The sequence below is a fragment of the Alosa pseudoharengus genome, unplaced genomic scaffold, assembly GCF_046254945.1.
Source record: "Alosa pseudoharengus isolate Yale_2024_CS ecotype anadromous, Long Island Sound unplaced genomic scaffold, YU_APseudo_1.1 YU_APseudo_1.1_scf_1, whole genome shotgun sequence".
NCBI lineage: Eukaryota > Metazoa > Chordata > Actinopteri > Clupeiformes > Clupeidae > Alosa > Alosa pseudoharengus.
Window position 1 is genome coordinate 6,222,854 of NW_027468564.1, and position 20,575 is coordinate 6,243,428.

The following is a 20,575-nucleotide window of genomic DNA, read 5'->3' on the forward strand; positions in this document are numbered from 1 at the left end:
GACGTCTTGTTAATTTCTGCCAGTAGGCTAATCTTAATTCACCTGACCTGAACAAAGGCTGTCACAAAATTAACGTTTGGAAAGCCAGCAGAAGAGCAGACAGAGAAGGAGGGAAGGTGAGAAATATAGGCTAGGCCTAGGGCTACCAATGAGATGCTAAATAATGAAAATGTATGTTGAAATTCAGTGGAGATGCAGTTAGCTAACCTGCATTGAAAAACGAAGCTATAACAATGTTATATAGGATGGATAATGTTGTGAAGGATATTATCTCATGGCACAAATATTAGGCTACCTATTGTCAAATTATATCAATTATTGTTCAGTAATTTAGAGACTTGTTGTTTTAAGAAATCCAACACAGGAGACAGGGGATAGAAATCAGGCAGTTGAGAAGAAAGAGGAGAAGAGGGAAATGATAGGTGAAGGGCCCTCCCAAGTGAGAGTCAAGATGCGACACTCACTGTGTCAGAAGGTAGCCTACAAGATCTGCAGCCTATGACCCTGCAAATTATGCAACATATGCTACGCTGATGAGGAGATGGAGCGATCTAGCGACGCCCCTGACCTCGGTATTTTAAAAATCCTGGCTACGGCCTTGGTCACAGGGCAACCAGAAGCTGATCATAGTTTAGCTGGAGTAGCAGTACACTCTGGGGGCATGAACATGGGGGCTCAGGAACATGGGGGATCAGGAACATGGGGCTCAGGAACATGGGGGCTCAGGAACATGGGGCTCAGGAACATGGAACATGGGGGCTCAGGAACATGGGGCTCAGGAACATGGGGGCTCAGGAACATGGAACATGGGGGCTCAGGAACATGGGGGCATGAACATGGAACATGGGGGCTCAGGAACATGGGAGCTCAGGAACATGGGGGTTCAGGAACATGGGGGATCAGGAACATGGGGCTCAGGAACATGGGGGCTCAGGAACATGGGGGCTCAGGAACATGGAACATGGGGGCTCAGGAATATGGGGCTCAGGAACATGGAACATGGGGGATCAGGAACATGGGGGCTCATGAACATGGGGGATCAGGAACATGGGGGCTCAGGAACATGGAACATGGGGGGGGCAGGAACATGGAACATGGGGGCTCAGGAACATATAGAACATGGGGGGGCAGGAACATGGGGGCGCTGCAGCTTTAGCTTTAGCTGCGGGCTATAGCAACGTAAGCTGATTGTTTTTGCTTTTTTTGTACTAACAGTACTGGATGACCTCAAGAACAGAGATCTATGTGATAATTGCAGTATTTCCCCATTAACCATTTAGGTAGAAAAATAATGTACATAGATTAGCAGTCTTTGTTGTAGATGTACAATACTCTGATTTACAAGATGATAGACACACACACACACACACACACACGCACGCGCACGCACACACACTTACCCCGTCACATAAACACACACACACACACTCACCCTGTCTCACCCCTCCTCCCTCTACTCTATACTACCAACCCCCCCCCACACACACACACACTCACCCTAATACAAATACACTTTCCCTCCTTCCACTCTACTCTATACTAACACACACACACACACACTCACACACACACACACACACTTTCCCTCTCCTCATGCACACCCCTCCTCCGACTTTACTCTACACTAGATTCAGATTCCGGTTCCGGCGCCGACGAGAGAGGCAGCCTGTCGAGGTAGCTCCGTGTCTTTGTGTTTTTCTTACCGTCTTTTGTTTATACCCTTGAATTTCCCCTTGGGGATCAATAAAGTATCTATCTATCTATCTATCTATCTATCTCACTAACACACACACGCACACACATACACTAGGGGTGGGCGATATGGACAAAAAATAATATCTCGATATTTTTTGTGATTTTGACGATAACGATAATTAGTCGATATCCTTTAAAAAAAATTGTAAAAGTCTGAGTTACTTTACAGCTCATTATTTATGAATAGCATCAATACAATAATAACCAATAACCTAACCTGTGACTTTTTAACCAAATCAACCAATGCATTGTCACTCTATGACACATTTCCAATTTTGCCCCTGTGTGTGTGGCAATGACATGGTCTAGCCAGCTACATTAGAGAAGATGACTAGGCCTAACAGTGTCTCAAGAGAAAGTCTGAAGCTGAAGTTCCTTTCAAAAACCTTTACTTAGGATTCACTGTAAAACTAAGCAGACCAACAGAGTACATCTCAGTTATTCCCTTCGATGTTTTGTTTAAGAAAAATCATGTAGGCTAGCATTCCAAGTTAGAGAATAGAAACTAATGCGTTAGCTTATGACTAATGTATATGAGAAATCCCATAGAGATGCTAACGGTTAGCATAATCGATACACATAGATATTTAGAGCGAACTTTAGTCCATTTACAAAAGGGTTACATGAGAAGAGTAGTTTGTTTACAACTGACTACTAAAATACTCAAAGGCAAATGTTTTCTCACCATATAATACCATGTAGGAAAAAAGGACTGTCTCATCAATGCTACGTGAACAGAAGTAGCTGCACAAAATCCCTTGTAGGCTACGTCGTCTTGATCTCGCTACACAAAATAAACATTAGACCTGCGTGTGACAACGTGGACCCACTAGGGATCATGTGACACTTGCTCTGCTGCAACGGGGCTTCTCTTGCATACACCTCCTGGATTTGTGAATGTATGGGGTTTCAATGCGTGATTTCGAGTGTTTTTCCCGCATAAGTAATTTAAATACTCGATAATGTAAATTTGCACATCGTTAAAACAACAATGACGATATTATCGCAGACGATATATATCGCCCATCCCTAACACACACAGACACTTTCCCTCTCCCTATGCACATCCGAAAATGCCCTTCCTCCCACTCTACTCTACACACACACACACTACATGAAAGTATTCTTACCATAGTTCCTCCAGTTTGCAGTTTTGATGACAAAGACCAGAACATAACAGTTCCACTCCTGAGTCCAGCAGCTCATTCTTATACAGGTGCAGCAGTCTGAGACTTGTGGAGTGTGCGGTCAGGGCAGAGGCCAGATAGGAACAGCTCTTCTCAGTCAGCTTACAGCTATCCAGCCTGAAACAGAATGAGAGATCAGAATATTAAGCACCTACCTTCTACTCAAACACACACACACACACACACACACACACACACACACACACACGCACACACACACACACACACACACACACACACACACTCGTGATTCTTGCGTATTGTTACAGAATGTAGTAGAGTCTGTCGATCACACAAACTACTACTACTAATGGCCGGATTTCTCTGTTAACCATTTAGGTGGAAGAATAATCTACACCACATAGATAGCAGTTTTTGTTGTACATTTCCTGTAGTCTCCTGTACACTGAGAGACGTCTCTGCTAAACACAAGCTGGTACACTGGAGATGTCCATCTTCCTCACATGCAATTTAGACCATAGCATGGGCTTTACTCAGCCTAGGGGAAATGCCATAGGAATTATATTCATCATCACTAATCTCTCTATCACTCTTTCTTTCTAACTCTCTCGTTCTCTCTCTCGCTCTCTCTCTCTCTCACACACACACACACACGCACACACACACACACACACACACACACACACACACACACATTGAATCACTCACTCACACACACTGTACAAACATTTAGTGTTACTTACACAGCTGATGTACATGTTGTGATCACTGGCACCAGCTTCTGAAGAACGTCATCTGGACTGAGGAGTTCCGTCTGATCTTTCTCTGGAGTCTTTATGTACTTCTGCAGGTCAAATTCAGCCAGCTGCTCTTCTGACATCTTAAACGTAAATCTCACAGTCTCCCACTCTCCTGGTAAGAGCATGTCTACATACAGAGTTGCTGAACCCCTCTGCTCCTCCACTCTGCTCTGTTTGTGCTCCACTACAGCATGGTGATTCAGCTCATTCAGACAGTAGAACAGGTTGATCTTTCTGTCTGAGCTACTCTCATCTCTGATCTTCTGTCTGACATACTGCACTGTTGGCTCTGAGCTATCTGATTGGCTACTGCTCAGTGGCAGCGGGTGTCTTAAGAGAATCTGATTGGCCTCGAGTGAGAGGCCCAGAAGGAAGCGGAGGAAAAGATCCAGGTGTCCATTCTTACTCTGTAAGGCCAGTTCCACTGCAGTCTTGTGTAGGTCATGAAGTGTTGCAGCTCTGAACAGAGCAGAGAGCTGAGAAGTTTGCTGTTGGTCAGACATGTTTCTCTGTCTTTTGCTGAAACAGATGACCACATACAAAGCTGCAAGAAACTCCTGGATGCTCAGATGCACAAAGCTAAACACCTTCCCCTGGTACAGCCCAGACTCCTCTCTGAAGATCTGAGTACACACTCCTGAGTACACTGATGCTTCTGTGATGTCAATGCCACACTCTCTCATGTCTTCCTCATAGAAGATGAGATTGCCTTTCTCCAGTTGTTGGAAAGCAAGTTTCCCCAGTTTGAAAATCACCTCTTCATCTGTCTCTTTTCTCTCTGTGTACTTGACATTTTTCATGCTTGTCTGGATAATCAGGAATTGTGTGTACATTTGAGTCAGAGTCCTTGGCATTTTAACTTTGTCTGATTCTTTTGATGTTTTCTCTACAACAGTGGTTGAAATCCAGCAGAAGACTGGAATGTGGCACATGATGTAGAGGCTCCTGGATGACTTCAGGTGTGCGATGGTTCTGCTAGCCAGGTTCTCATCACTGATTCTCTTCCTGAAGTACTCATCTTTCTGTGGGTCATTGAATCCCCTTATTTCTGTCACCTGGTCCACACACTTACGAGGCATCTGATTGGCTGCTGCTGGTCGAGTAGTGATCCAGAGGAGAGCAGAGGGTAGATTCCCCATGATGAGGTTTGTCAGCAGCACATCCACTGAGACTGGCTCTGTCACATCACAACACATCGGGTTGAAGTGGAAATCTAGAGGAAGTCGACACTCATCCAGACCATCAAAGATGAACATGACTCTGTGTGCTGAACTGGTGAAGATTCTTGGATCTTTGATTTCAGGGAAGAAGTGCTGAATAAGATCCATCAGACTGAGTTTGCTCTTCTTCATCTGGTTCAGCTCCCGGAAAGGAAGAGGAAATATGAAGTGAATATCCTGATTAGCTGTTCCTTCAACCCAGTCCAGAATGAACTTCTGAACAGAGACTGTTTTTCCAATGCCAGCCACTCCCTTTGTCAGCACTGTTCTGATGGGTTTGTCTTGTGCAGATAAGGGTTTAAAGATGTCACTGCATTTGATTGGTCTGCCTTGTGCTGATTTTCTCCAGGATGCCCTTTCTATCTGTATGACCTCATGTTCATCATTGACCTTTCCTCTTCCCCCCTCTGTGATGTAGAGCTCTGTGTAGATCTCCTGGAGGAGTTTGGTGTCTCCCTGCTGCGTGATTCCCTCAATCAGGCACTGAAACTTCTTCTGCAGGTGGGATTTGTGGATCTGCTGATATCTGTGTGTGAACACAAAAACAAACGATTAAGGACTAAATAAAATAAGTAATTAAAGTCCACCACACCAGTATTTGCTCCCAATTATCTTTTGTACTCGTGACGTTTCAGGCGTGAGCCCTTCCTCAGACGTGGAGTTTGATAGACAGAGGAGTTTTACATGAAATATTTCAAGCTGACATACTTCATATTTTCTATTCTCTCTCTCTCTCTCTAACACACACAAACACACACACACACACACACACACACACACACATACAGTGCTATGCATAAGTGAATACCATACCTAGAGATTGGCATAGGGTACTTTCCATAAGATCATCTCTCAATGCAAATCAAACCAGCTATTAGGCTAATTGAAATAAAACCATGGCAATCACTAGGTGAAGGGTATGATGTGGGGCTATCTTAATTCCAAAGGCCAAGGGAACTTTATCAGGATGCATAGTATCCTGGATCCATGAAATAACTGGCCTTTACAAATAAAAATCTGCCTGCCTCTATGGGAATTTAACATAGGGGTGTACTTACTTATAACCCCTGTATTTTAAGGAAGAACATTTATTTATATACAATACATTATTCGTTCACAAAGAAAATTGGTGTCCTTAAACGGTTGGACTTTTCCTCATTTTGTATTAACGCGAGACACTACAGGTGAATAGGGTAAACATTTTAACTAGCTGATATCACTATGAAACTTCCCCACTTGATTACTTACATTAATATGAGAAAAAAATGTATCACAAGTTTTCTGTAATTTAATGTATACATATGCAAATCAGGCATTATCTAATTAAATATGCATTAATTTGCATACACTTTAAAACACAAAATCTCAGCATTGGATACAGCCAGGTTCAAAATTGTGTTTTCATTGTGTTCACATATTAGATGGGGGGCAAATTACAGAAGGATTTATGGATATCTACTTTTGTTATCCTGTTAATCAAAATATGCTGTCAATAGCCTTACAAAAAAAAATTTGTTTTTAGGCATAAAATTTCATAAAATGTCATATAAATCAGGCTTGGAATAATATATCAACAAACCCCTGTAAAAATATTCTATAGTTAAGCATAAGACTAGAAAGTTTGATGTATGTAAGTGCTTCTGAAGTGGAGATTTCGCCTTTGAACTTTCGCAGTTGGTTGCTGATACAACGGAAGTTTCCATATATGGATCACATAGCGTGATACAGGAAAAACAGAGTTTTCAATGGTACTACACATGATATGTTTTGGATCATGGTCGCGGTAGTACATGCAAGGTTAGAATGCTAACTTTTGGTGAATTTAGGAGAAACATACAGACGCGAGTAAACACAATGTAATGAAATAAACACTTGAATGTGTAAATCAGACTTTTTTGTAGTGTGACAGAATACATGCTAAGGTAGAAAACTAGCACAAAATCTCGAAATTGACCAGTGCATGAAAAAAACGATGTTTTCACCTGCCGTGTCTCGCCTTAAGGCATTTTTTTCCCATCTTTTTAGTCAACTTTAGCATGGGTGTATTCACTTATGCATAGCCATGATCTTACACTCCAATAGATGAGTCTCCTCCTTTAGGGTTGATTGGCAAATCGCTGGACCAATCATTGCTGAGTGTAGGTGAGTGGGTCCTCCTCTTCTTCTTTGGGCTGCAGCAAAACACACACATACTTCTCTTAGACCTTACATCAGAGACTCTATTGAGCAAGGCACCTAACCCCTCACTGCTCCCCGAGCGCCGTTGTTGTTGCAGGCAACTCACTGCGCCAGGATTAATGTGTGCTTCACCTCTCTGTGTGTTCACTGTGTTGAGTGTGTTTCGCTAATTCACGGATTGGGATAAATGCAGAGACCAAATTTCCCTCACAAGATCAAAAGAGTATACAGTATATACTTATACGACTTTATTAACAAACTTAAGACCATTGAATTACCAGTTATCGAGTGTCATCAAGTCACTTTGGATGTCACAAGCCTATACACAGATATCCCACATAGTGGAGTATAGAGGCATCACCAGCCTATACACATATATCCCACATAGTGGAGTATAGAGGTCTATACACAGATATCCCACATAGTGGGGTATAGAGGCTCTGCATGCCTATGCAAAGATATCCCACATTGGTTTGGCTAATATTTGGCTAACCCCAATATTAAGGATCAAATAAGATCATACTGTGAGTAGACATACCACCAGTGTCATTAACATCCCAGACAACAACTATAAGTGTGGTAATGTAGTTTTACTACGAACACACGTAGACCCCTACGGACACGGATTAGTGAACACCTCAGCAACATCAGATTAGGGCTGCACGATATATCTAAAATCTATCGTTATCGCGATATCAACGCTTGCGATGGACATACCAAAGATTACTTAATTTTCAATACATTTCGATACATTTTCTGTGCCGTGCGCATTCCATAGAGTCTATGGTGTATTCACATTCTGAATGTCAACATATTTTACCAAACCGATGCTGTCATGCTGCCCTAGAAGCCCGTCCCCTACCAGTTTAGGTGTGTGGTGTTTTAGGTGTTGAGGAGGGAGCTAAGTCGTGATGGCTGAAGATAGTGAGTCGAGAGAGGTAGGTTACTCTTGAGTGAAGAGGAATTGGTGACTAAAAGGAAAAGCACGTCTGTTATATGGGAATATTTTGGTTTTATGAAGGATGACGTGTTACAAACACAGCGCAAATGAGTCCTTCTCCACCGTGTTAAAATAAACAATTTCTTTCGTTATCGTTATATCAGAAGATATCTGTCTTTCACTGTAAGGCTTGTATTTCATGATTAGCTTAACCTTTAAACACTGTTCGTTGCTACCCCCCTTAATGTACTGTTCACGGTCAAATTTGACCGGACAGTTTTAACAGCTCTTAAATACCAATACCATGACAAAAAGTATTATTTAATAGAACATTATTGTAAACAGACCCTTATGAGAACATTAACATCTACATCATGTGTGTTTGTGTGTGTGGGTGTGTGTTTCTGTATGTGCGTGAATGTGTGCGAACACTGGTGGTTCACATGCACAGTGTATGACAACATGAACTGACAACATGAACTGTGTGTGTGTGTGTGTGTAAGAGAGTGGGTGTAAATGTGCGTGTGTGTGTGTGAGTGTTTCCGTGTGTGTACATGCATGTGTGTGCAAACATTGGTCGTTTTCCTGCAGATGTGGCAACATGACAACATGAACTGACAACAGGAACTGTATGTGTGTGTGTGTGTGTGTGTGTGTGTACATGTGTGTATATGTGTCTGTTTGTGTGTGTGTGTGTGTGGGGGGGGGGATGTTTCTGTGTGTGCGTGCATGCCTGTGTGTGCGAACATTGGTGGTTCACATGCACAAGTGGCAACATGACAACATGTACTGTGTGTGTGTGTGTGTGTGTCTGTGTGTGGGTGTACGTGTGTGTACTGTATGTGTGTCTGTTTGTGTGTGTGTGTGTGTGTGGGTGTGTGTGCTTCTGTGTGTGCATGCATGCATGTGTGTGGGAACATTGGTGGTAAGTTGTAGGAGTGTGTGTAAAGAGATATCTTTTATCTCTTGGATGAAAATTAAGAAAGTAGTCAAAATAAATTCTATGTGTTCAAAAGCCTTTTGTGAAGGATATCATAAGATCGTAAGGCAATCTGATGAAAAATGCCCTATTTATGGTACAGGGAATGTGTAAATCGGTCATTTTTGACCGGAACAGTGTTAGAAGGTTAAGTAGCTTTTTTGCTAGGCCCATCGAAGGCTGGCAATGTGGAATATTCCGCTGGTTGGTGCACAAGTGTTCAGATTGGCTGTCTATCCGTCTTTTACGAGGATTTTCTTGGAGCAGATCTTCCACACAACTTCGATAGCCTAGTCAGTAGGTCTCTTAGCTGTCCACTTTCATCAGGCCATATACTGTATAGCCTAGGCTACATAATATTTTATATTGTTTATGTAGAAAATTATACATTTATTTCTGTAATTATACATTTGCCCCCCCTCCCCCCAACCCTAGAGTCTATGCTAGCAGCAAGCAGAATGGAGAAAAACATTAAATATACTGCTCAAAAAAATTAAGGGAACACTTCAATCATACACTGAATCGGTACTCTGACACTGTTTGGTTCTGAGCACAAGTAAAACTTTTGAGGGGAGTGTTTTGTTTTGCAAGAACTGTCAGACATTCTGTGAATGTAGTTTGAGAATGGAGAAAAGTGTGGAAGGTTTCAAAAAATGTGTGGAAAACCTAAGTGTTCCCTTCATTTTTTGAGCAGTATATTTAAATATCGCAAATTATATCGTTATCGCAGTACTCAATAATGTTATCGCATATCGCATATTTTCCTAATATCGTGCAGCCCTACATCAGATGCGGGGATGTATGGGAATGATTGAGAATGTTGGGAATGAGAGTAGTTCCATGTCAAATCAGCCTAGAAAACCGCCACGTTTCATTTTCCGCTATTATTACACTTTTTTCATGGGGCTTTATTTCACACACACACACACACACACACACACACACACACACACACACACACACACACACACACACACACAGACATACACACACACACACACACACACACACACACACACACACACAGAGTGTGACTTATACTGCCACTTACTGGTAACATGGAGGTACTACAACATTCACTACCTCAGAGATTCCAATATTGAAACAGCACCTTTGATACAGTATTAATCTACAGGTGTCCACATGTCTGTACTGATGCTTGTGTTTCTGTGGCGACTGATACTCACCTCTGACCAGCAGGAACACCTCCTCCAGCAAAGTTCCAAGGATAACATTAGGCAAATGCAAACGCTACCATGAGCAGAGCTGGCAACTCTCACACATTTGCCATAACTGAGCAGCACTAACTGATACTCACCTCTGACCAGCAGGGACACTTTCTCCAGCAAAGTTCCATGGAAGATTCATGGACCGGTCACTCTTCATGGACACACAGCTCGGTACAGGAGAGTGTGATCTCTTCTGCTGCATTGGGCTTTATTTCACACACACACACACACACACACACACACACACACACACAGAGAGAGAGAGAGAGAGAGAGAGACACACACAAACACAGTAATCAGAAGTGTGTGTCTTATATGGCTTCTTCCTGGCAACATGGTGGTACTACAACATTTACTAGTTAATTGATAGTTCAAGTGTACTGGAAATGATGGATGGATGCTCCATAGGGCAACATGGTGGTACTACAACATTTACTAGTTAATTGACAGTTCAAGTGTACTAGAAATAATGGATGAATGCTGCATAGGGCTGGATCTCTATTATTGGTGGAGGAGCTGTGACAGGAGGATACCCACTAGGGCACGCATGCACACACACAGTGTCTTAAGAGACTTCACGCATGCACACACACAGTGTCTTAAGAGACTTCACGCATGCACACACACAGTGTCTTAAGAGACTTCAAATGAGCTGTGACAGGAGATACCCACTAGGGCACGCATGCACACACACAGTGTCTTAAGAGACTTCACGCATGCACACACACAGTGTCTTAAGAGACTTCACGCATGCACACACAGTGTCTTAAGAGACTTCAAATGAGGAGGATACCCACTAGGGCACGCATGCACACACACACAGTGTCTTAAGAGACTTCACGCATGCACACACACAGTGTCTTAAGAGACTTCACGCATGCACACACACAGTGTCTTAAAGGAGAATTCCGGTGTGATATTGACCTAAAGTGTGTTGAAACATGATACCGAGTGTGAACGTATGTCTCATAGCCCATCTCGGCTTGTCCCCTGCACTCCAAAAGAATTCAGTGGAAATGCATGGATTCCAGTTGCTGCTACTGGAAGAAACTGGAATCCATGCATTTCCACTGAATTATTTTTGGAATCTGATCCCTTATCATACCTGTTCATTCTTACTCGTAGCTCGACTTATCGTGACTAAATTCAAGATGGCTGCAAACGCTAAACTTCATGGAGATACTGTCTGTATAAATCGTCTTGTAAGTAAACTACCAGTGCTTTTTCAAAGTTCTCAATGTCTCGTTTTAAATGTCAGGGCCTTCGGTAGTATACAAATGAAGTGTGGAGATACATTGAGCCTCATAAATAGTGTAAAACAGTGATTTATTTGCATGGCTAGTCCGATGCCGAAGCACCACCATTGAACAAGCTGTTGGTAGCATCGGCTAACTAGCACCAGATTTTGGAGTGCAGGGGACAAGCCGAGATGGGCTATGAGACATACGTTCACACTCGGTATCATGTTTCAACACACTTTAGGTCAATATCACACCGGAATTCTCCTTTAAGAGACTTCAAATGTCAGAGACTTAAAATGTCTTTATTTCATTAGTAAGTGTCAGACCCTGTGATCAAAATATTATTATATATTAGTAGCAGCAGCAGTAGTAGTAGTAGTGTTGATGTTGTTGTTGTTGTCTTACCCCACAGGCTCACAGTCATGATCCTCTTCTTCACAGGAACTCATTTTAGGCCAACACACCCCTTTTCCTGGGATCTCCTGATCTTACACTGGAGAATGAGAGAGAAAGATCAACACACACACACATCACACACACACACCACACAGCACTAACACTAGTCTACACATGGATACAATGGACACATCACAGTAACACACACACACACACACACACACACACACACACACACACATTTCTTACAGTAGGACTACTATACAAACACACACACATTTCATACAGTAGGCCTACTATACAAACACACACACATTTCATACAGTAGGCCTACTATACAAACACACACACATTTCATACAGGCCTATTACAGACACATACAGCGTGTTACTTACAGTGCTGATGTGACCACTGGAACCAGCCTCTGAAGAACTTCATCTGGAGACTACATTCAAAACAATTCTAATTCAGTTTTATGCCAATAAGACAAGTAAGATTAGTTATTAGGACAACAGAGACTGCACAGACAGAGAACTGGGATAGGTGATCACATTATTTGTTACTTCCGTGTCTGTAACCTCCGTCATTACAATGCAGTGTCAAATAGCCTATGTGTAGCCTGGATAACTGGATTACCCCCCCCCCCCCCCAAAAAAAAAATACAGCAGCCGTAAATCGGTTGATAAATAACAGTGACCAAAGAATATTTCTCTGTATAGCGAGACGGCGGTAACTCATGTCATGTCTTCTCAATTTAGCCTAACGTTACACTTAGCCTAGGCCCATCTGTCATCACTCGGATGGTTGGCTAAATTGTTGGCCCACAGAGGCACATTAAAGCTTTTGTACGTAGCGTTAACTATTTCTGTGCTGAAAAATCATAAAAATGTGTAGCCTACATTATTATCGTGGTGATAGATTTAACACAGCACTAACACCAGCCTACACATGGACACAGTGGACACAGTGGACACAGTCATGGGATACACAGGCACATCTGTTCTGTAACCAAATGTCTAAATGAAACATGTGGCCATGTACGGGTCCGAGTGCCCACGGTTCGAATCCGACCTGCGGTCATTTCCCGATTCCCACCTCATCTCTCTCTCCCACTTACTTCCCGTCACTCTTCACTGTCAGTCTACTGTCTAATTTCAGTAGTCTATTTAAAGGTCCTCCAGTTTAGATTTTTTGACGTTAATCATATCATTCCTGTATTGCTATTGTCTATCCAAAGCATAGCTTTCAACATTGAGCATTAAAATGTTTATAAACATTTTAATGCTCAATGTTGAAAGATATATATATATAAAGCAGAGGTTTTCAACTGATTGTGAACCAGGGACCACCATTCTGACTAATAACGCAACCCCAGGACCACCACTGAATAAAAATACTGATTCCCACATTGAAACTACATTACTGAATCCATGGTCAGGGACCACCAGCAATGTCCTCACGGACCACAAGTGGGCCGCGGACCACTGGTTGAAAACCCCTGATATAAAGGGAGATTTCACGTGTTTCTCGCTCAAAATACTGGAAAATGTCAACATTCGTCCCCCAACGGTGGGAGGGTTGCAGTAGGCTATTCATCCGTTTCATAATTGCAAGTTTGTGCATTGGTCAGATAATAATGTAGCCAACAAAGTACTTTATTCACGCCTAACAACAACCTATATTATTTTGGTCAACTTTATACAAAAAAGCCCTAAAAAGGCTAAAAGTTCTGTAATCACTGCTCTCCTATTGACAATATATGTATCAAATATAGTAGCTTGTAATCAATGTACTGATTATATTTCATTGCTCCACAATTGATTTGGTAGTTGTTTACTTTTGATTTTGCATGAGGGGCATTAGTTTGCATTGGTTAAAATGAATAAAACACAAACAAAATATGTGACCCAGGAACAGATATGGCGAACAGTACAAATGGAATACGTTCAAGTCATAACAGCCAATGTCAATCATCCCCCGCTGACCTCCTCGCACATTTCTCTAGATTTTGCATTGACCTTACATGACACAATATCATAAACTATACCAGATTTTATTGATATCACTTGCACTAAAATATGATTTATTAATATTCTACAAAATGGAGACATCTGTTTGTGTAACTACAGTGGTGTAGTCTAGTAGTTAGCTGTAATGGATATACTGTGATGTAGTAATTAGTTGTAGTAGGTATACTGTGATAAATCCCAAATGTTATGTAATATGTATCCTTGCCTATTTTAAAGGTGCCATGTGTAAGAATTGAGATAAACATATTCAAAAAATGAGCTACACGCATCAAAAGAATGAGAGGAAATAAGGGCGATGATGTCATTAAAAAAATGACAAGGTAGTGCTGCAGAGATATCAACCTGAATTAGCATGCTAAATTACTAGCCACAGCCCGACAGGTGTCATAATACCAGTTTCGGCCATGGGAGGCGGTATGCGGGCTACATAACCGCCAGCCAAACTGCAATATACGTTTCTTGGTTGTTAATCTAGGGTAGACCAACTCCCTTTCTGGAGGTATACTGCCCCCATCTTTTATGAAATGTGGAGTATGAATTGATTTTTTGGCGGACATTACACATGGCACCTTTAAGTGAGTATACTGAGTCTACTGCCTTAGTGCTGCTAGTCTCCTCTTAGGACATGTTCTCCTGTTGACCACTAGATGGCACCATAACACCACACTGTGGCCTCAGACTGTAAGTATAAGTATATATACTCTATTGATCCCGAGAGGGAAATTTGGTGGTCTCTGCATTTATCCCAATCCGTGAAACACACTCAGCACACAGTGAACACACAGTGAGGTGAAGCACACACTAACCCCGGCACAGTGAGCTGCCTGCAACAACAGCGGCGCTCGGGGAGCAGTGAGGGGTTAGGTGCCTTCAGCCGTGCCTACTGGTCGGGGTTCGAACCAGCAACCCTCCGGTTACAAGTCCGAAGCGCTAACCAGTAGGCCATGGCTGCCCCAATAGACTGAATAGTTTGAATTGTACAGTGAGATGGGACCAGGTGCTGATGTTACCACACATGTGGCCTGACAAGTGAATTTTAGAGATGATATGCACTGGTGTACCTCGCATAATAAATACATTTCTGCAGTGGAACATTTAAAAGATTATTTTGTTACTGAAATAAGTTAAACTCCCTTATAAGTATTTATAGATTTCCTGTTTTTCACTTGAGAGCCTATCTTCTGTGGAGCACACACACACACACACACACACACACACACACACACTCATGACAATGTACTAGGCTATATTCAAAGTACACATTATTAAACATTTACTAGAAAATCATACTCAAATCTACAGTTTAAATATTGTACAAATAAACATTGTAAAAACAGACCTGATTGTCGGATGCTGTTTTGAAGACAGCAGTTTCTTCAAAGCAAACAGTAATTTATTAATTCACCTGATATGCGTGGACTCACACACACTCACTCACACACACACCCTCACACACTAATACTATAAAAGAATGAATGGAAATCAACGCAAAACCCCATTTGGCTTCTACACCACAACTGACTCTCTCCTGCCATCCCCCCATTCACACACACACTCACACACACTCACTCACACACACACACACACACACACACACACTCACTCACTCACACACACACACTCACTTTCAACAACAGTATCCATATGGTTACATATGTATGAGTGAACAATAAAAAAACATATTTGTATGTTATGTGTGTTTGTGTGTGTGTGTGAGTGGAAAAGGCTGTTTCCTGTGTGCTGCTGATGTATGTGTGTGTGTGTGTGCGAGTGAGTGGAAAAGTTTCCTGTGTGCTGCTGGTGTTTGTTAGCCTCGTGAGACCATCCTGATCTCGCAAGCTTCAGGTTTCCACTCGCAGATCAGTCTGGCATCTTTCCAATAGAGAACATTTGGAGCAGTTCACCAAACGAACGTCCAATCAGCGTTGGCTTTGAGGCGGGTTGAGGTGTGACCCAACGAACAACATGACGGCATCCACAGATGAGATGAGCGTAGCTATCGCACACATTTTATTCAAATTAGAAAGTATTCCTGGGGAAGCTGTGAAGCTATGAGTCTCAGCCATGCAGCTGGGAGGAATGAACAACACAGACATCCTCCACGGCCGATTCCAGTTCATAATGGAGGAATATACTTTCTTCAGAAGTGTAGGGCCTACCGTGAAAACTTGATGGGAATTGTCGTTGATTAGGTTCATGTCACATACAAATGGTAAGTTAAAAATGTTTAATGTTAGTTACGTTACCTAACTTAATTGTATGTTAAACGAAGGCATTAGAAGAACAGTTTGATTTGGCCCGTCGATAACCAACATAGGTGGTGATAGACAGATGGTTTATCCAATCAGCTAACCAGTATTTCCGCCCCTTCCCAAAAGTTATCCAACGGAAAGTGGAGTCAGGTTAGGTGTTTGTGTGCTGGTGTGTATATGTAGCTTTCACCTGCTTAAGGAAACTGGGATCCACTTCATGAACACTTTCTTTGCACAGCAGAAGTCATCCCTTGCAAGTGTGTTCACACATTTTCATTGGGTTCACACAGTTCTCACACCCTTTTGCAAAACAGTTACAGTTTATCTCGATTGCTTTCACCTGCTTAAAGAAAACTGCAGGATCCACTTGATCTTCATGAACACTTTCTTTGCACACCAGAAGTCAGAGTGAGTGAGTGAGTGAGTGAGTGAGTGAAATCCTTTTGAGTCTCTCCACATTTCAGCAGTCATAACTAAACTGGTGTCAAGTGTGAAGGTGGTTGTTTGTTCTCCTCTCTTTTCTATGGCTGTCTCTGGTCTACAGTAGGCTGTCTCTGGTCTACAGTAGGCTGTCTCTGGTATACAGTAGGCTGTCTCTGGTCTACAGTAGGCTGTCTCTAGTAGGCTGTCTCTGCACTGAAGAAATGGAAGTACCAGTGTGTACCTAAGTCGGTACAAATGCTTGTCGCTGGGGCAGTACCCTTTTGAAGTACAATAATGTACCCATGAATGCAGGTACATTTGTGTACCCTAGCCATCTGTACCCATCAAGGTACACTTGTGTACCTGCAATGACTAAAATGTACCTGTATATATCATTATCACATAGTACCCTTAAAAGGTACTAATCTGTACTTCAAGGGTACAACCCCAGTGAAAATTTAAGGTGGTATAACTAAAATATATGCACAACCAATAAGTACATTTAAATGTTTATTCTGGGGGGATATAACACACAATACTCCACATGAATACAGGTACAATAAATGTTAACATGTTCATATTAAAAACACATTCATATCAAAACATCAAAGTATCTTATATCCATATCAATATACATATTCACGTAAAACATGTTATGACTGTAAGTGTAAATAATAAAACATTTGGTTTACAATATTTTGCCTGAGTAGCAACATTGTGTTTATATGCAGAAGGAAAAAAATATATTAATTTGCACGATAGCACTAATAATACCTTTATATGATCTATAAAATACCAATATTTGAGTTAGTAATTACTCCAACAAACCTTGTATGCTTTCAAGTTCATGTTAATACTCGTGTATGAGTGATGAAAATACAGTATCTGCTTGCCATAACCATTACACGTTGCAATTAACAAAGTCCTTGCAGTAACTTAGTAGCTATGATCCTAGATCTCATTCACAGTGCATACACCATAGAATTGAGTGAACAATATGTGTGATTTAATGAAAATAATGTGCCAGCCATTGGGAAATATTAGCAAGCCTGTAAAAATGTACAATATATTGTTACAATGTTCATTACCTCACCAATAAATCAATCAATCAATCAGAAAATACACTCCAATCCTTCCAATCATGAGGCGAACCATTAAAAAGGCAAGAGTCTCAAAAGGCACCAAAGTTCAATTTCAAAAACTGGCAGAAATCCAACATATTCTTCAGGAGAGTGTGCTAAGTAAAGGTCAACAGCAGTAGAGGCTGCTGTTTTCCCCCTCTTCAACTTCTGTTCCTCTGCATATATCCACTTTGACTTAGACTGGAACCTTACTTGATCTACAGGACGTTCACATATTTTCAATAGCAGTGGTAGCCTCACCAATGACAGCAGGGGTTTTACATCTGTTGGAAGCAAAATGCAAACACAAACCTCAGAATAAGATTTTTTTCAACCACACAAATAAATAGCCTCAGACAGATTGGGTAAAATACCTTGTCTAATACATGTATGTAACTATATGAATCTGCTCACCTGGCATAGATCAGCGTTGAGTCATTACAAGTTCCATGGACCGGCTGACTCTCCCAAACTTCTCCTTAACGTTACTCCTTTTCACCGTATCTTCATGAACAAAAGCTGCCTGCTCCACTATGTGTTTGAGAGACAAATGCCATGCAATAGAATAATATAATTAAACAAAATGACACAACAATGAAATAGCACAAAGATAATCTTAACCAATATATAAATTGCTATTGGACAAAAACAAATCTAAAAGTTGTCTGTATTATTATAATTTGCATAATTTATTATGCAATACTTGTCTATATGTATTTAACATCAATAAGAAAAATACCATTACAAAAAAAAAACCACCAAGTTGGGTAACTTACATAGCCATTAGATCCTTTAGGAAAGGTAAGCTTACTTCCAAGTGGCCATATTCTGCCTTGGTGGGTATCTGTGAGAAGGATTAACGTTAGACCATTATCAAGCTCTGAGTAACTTTATAACATTATAGAATGGTTCTGAGTTGCTCCCTCTAGCCCTCTAACTAGATAAGCAATGACAAACAGGATGTTCTGGTGAACATAGGCAACTCAACTAATTGATTTTCACCTAAACAAAATGACAGTGTTGAGAGTGATCATGCTTACTGCATGTATGCACATACCAGGCTTCTTTCACCTGCACTACCGTTGATATTAAACCAGCCTTTCAGGGAAGTTAGCAAGTATGTATGGCTAACAGTGCTAGGATATGCTCATATATCTATGGGCTAAGCTAGTTAGGATAGCTGCTAATGATTGTTAGTGAAAGTTGGCTTCCACAAAAACTTAACATTGACATGGGAAATAGTAGATAAAACACACACACAAATCATTTCCTTACCATTTATCACGATAGTCATGCATTATTGAAGGAGTTTGAATTCCATTTAAAATATCTGAATTCATAGCTAACCTAGGCTAAGTTGCTAGCGAATGCTAATGTTAGCCTTTAAGCCAACAATCTGACTCCATTACTGTAACAGGCTATTTACAATTTACAAACCGAATTTCGATAAATTGCAACTACACCTTACCTCTGAATAGCTTTGCCTCCTCATCCACAAAGATTATTCCATCCTGCACATGTGTTTTCTCACACCAAGCTCCTCACTGAAAGTTGCTCCATTTCTTGGTGTGTGAGATGAACAAAGTTAAGGGGGAAAATAACGGTTGCTCCCGTCCAGAATCTCCTCCCCCAACAACTTTTGAGTGACAGGCCATGTACTTTTTGTACCCTTAGGTACAAATATGGTCCCTTTGCGAAAAGGTACATTAATGATCCAGGAACGGTACATATTAGTACTTTAGGGGCTCAATTTTGTTCCCTTTAAGGTACAGGGTCAAAAGTTGTACCTAAAAGAACAAAAATGTACCCCAACCGTACCCCTATTTTTGAGAGTGTGGTATACAGTAGGCTGTCTCTGGTATACAGTAGTCTGTCTCTGGTATACAGCGCTCCCGTAGCACAATGGACTAGACGCCCCTGTGCAAAGCACTTTAATTGGGGCAGCCGTGGCCCACTGGTTAGCACTCTGGACTTGTAACCGGAGGGTTGCCGGTTCGAACCCCGACCAGTGGGCCAAGGCTGAAGTGCCCTTGAGCAAGGCACCTAACCCCTCACTGCTCCCCGAGCGCCGCTGTTGAAGCAGGCAGCTCACTGCGCCGGGATTAGTGTGTGCTTCACCTCACTGTGTGTTCACTGTGTGCTGTTTGTGTTTCACTAATTCACCGATTGGGTTAAAAGCAGAGACCAAATTTCCCTCACGGGATCAAAAAAGTATATATACTATACATATACTACAGTAGGCTGTCTCTGGTATACAGTAGGCTGAATTCCTGAATTTCCCCTTGGGGATCAATAAAGTATTTATCTATCTATCTACAGTAGGCTGGCTCTGGTATACAGTAGTCTCTGGTATACAGTAGGCTGTCTCTGGTATACAGTAGGCTGGCTCTGGTATACAGTAGGCTGTCTCTGGTATACAGTAGTCTCTGGTATACAGTAGGCTGTCTCTGGTATACAGTAGGCTGGCTCTGGTATACAGTAGTCTCTGGTATACAGTAGGCTGTCTCTGGTATACAGTAGTCTGGCTCTGGTATACAGTAGGCTGTCTCTGGTATACAGTAGTCTCTGGTATACAGTAGTCTCTGGTCTAGAGTAGGCTGTCTCTGGTCTACAGTAGGCTGGCTCTGTACAAGGCTCTGCTCTGCCACACTGTTCCCCTGAGGGGACCACATTGGGTGAGGGACACTGCACTGGTGTGTACCTGTAACCGCAACATGGTGTGATATTTTTGTAGTGGTGTTTGCAGATCTTAAGTGTGTAGTGCTCGTTGTGTAACCGCAACATGGTGTGATATTTTGTAGTGGTGTTTGCAGATCTTAAGTGTGTAGTGCTCGTTGTGTAACCGCAACATGGTGTGATATTT

At 41.7% G+C, this 20,575-nt stretch overlaps 1 protein-coding gene and 1 long non-coding RNA gene across 2 annotated transcripts; both read right to left on the bottom strand.

Moving 5' to 3' along the window:
- Nucleotides 1-675: 675 nt before the first annotated feature.
- LOC143116670 (protein NLRC3-like) lies at nucleotides 676-12,399 on the bottom strand. The gene is made up of 7 exons (XM_076277943.1): nucleotides 12,282-12,399; nucleotides 11,896-11,983; nucleotides 10,339-10,455; nucleotides 6,996-7,094; nucleotides 3,647-5,449; nucleotides 2,886-3,059; nucleotides 676-790 (listed from the first exon to the last, which is right to left on the bottom strand). The coding sequence occupies exons 2-7, from the start codon at nucleotides 11,937-11,939 to the stop codon at nucleotides 676-678; spliced, it is 2,352 nt and encodes a 783-aa protein (XP_076134058.1). The 5' UTR covers nucleotides 11,940-11,983; nucleotides 12,282-12,399.
- Nucleotides 12,400-17,764: 5,365 nt separating this feature from the next.
- Nucleotides 17,765-20,154, bottom strand: LOC143136269 (uncharacterized). The gene is made up of 3 exons (XR_012989290.1): nucleotides 18,489-20,154; nucleotides 18,127-18,243; nucleotides 17,765-17,996 (listed from the first exon to the last, which is right to left on the bottom strand). It is a non-coding gene; the product is annotated as an uncharacterized LOC143136269 (long non-coding RNA).
- Between the last annotated feature and the right edge of the window lie 421 nt (nucleotides 20,155-20,575).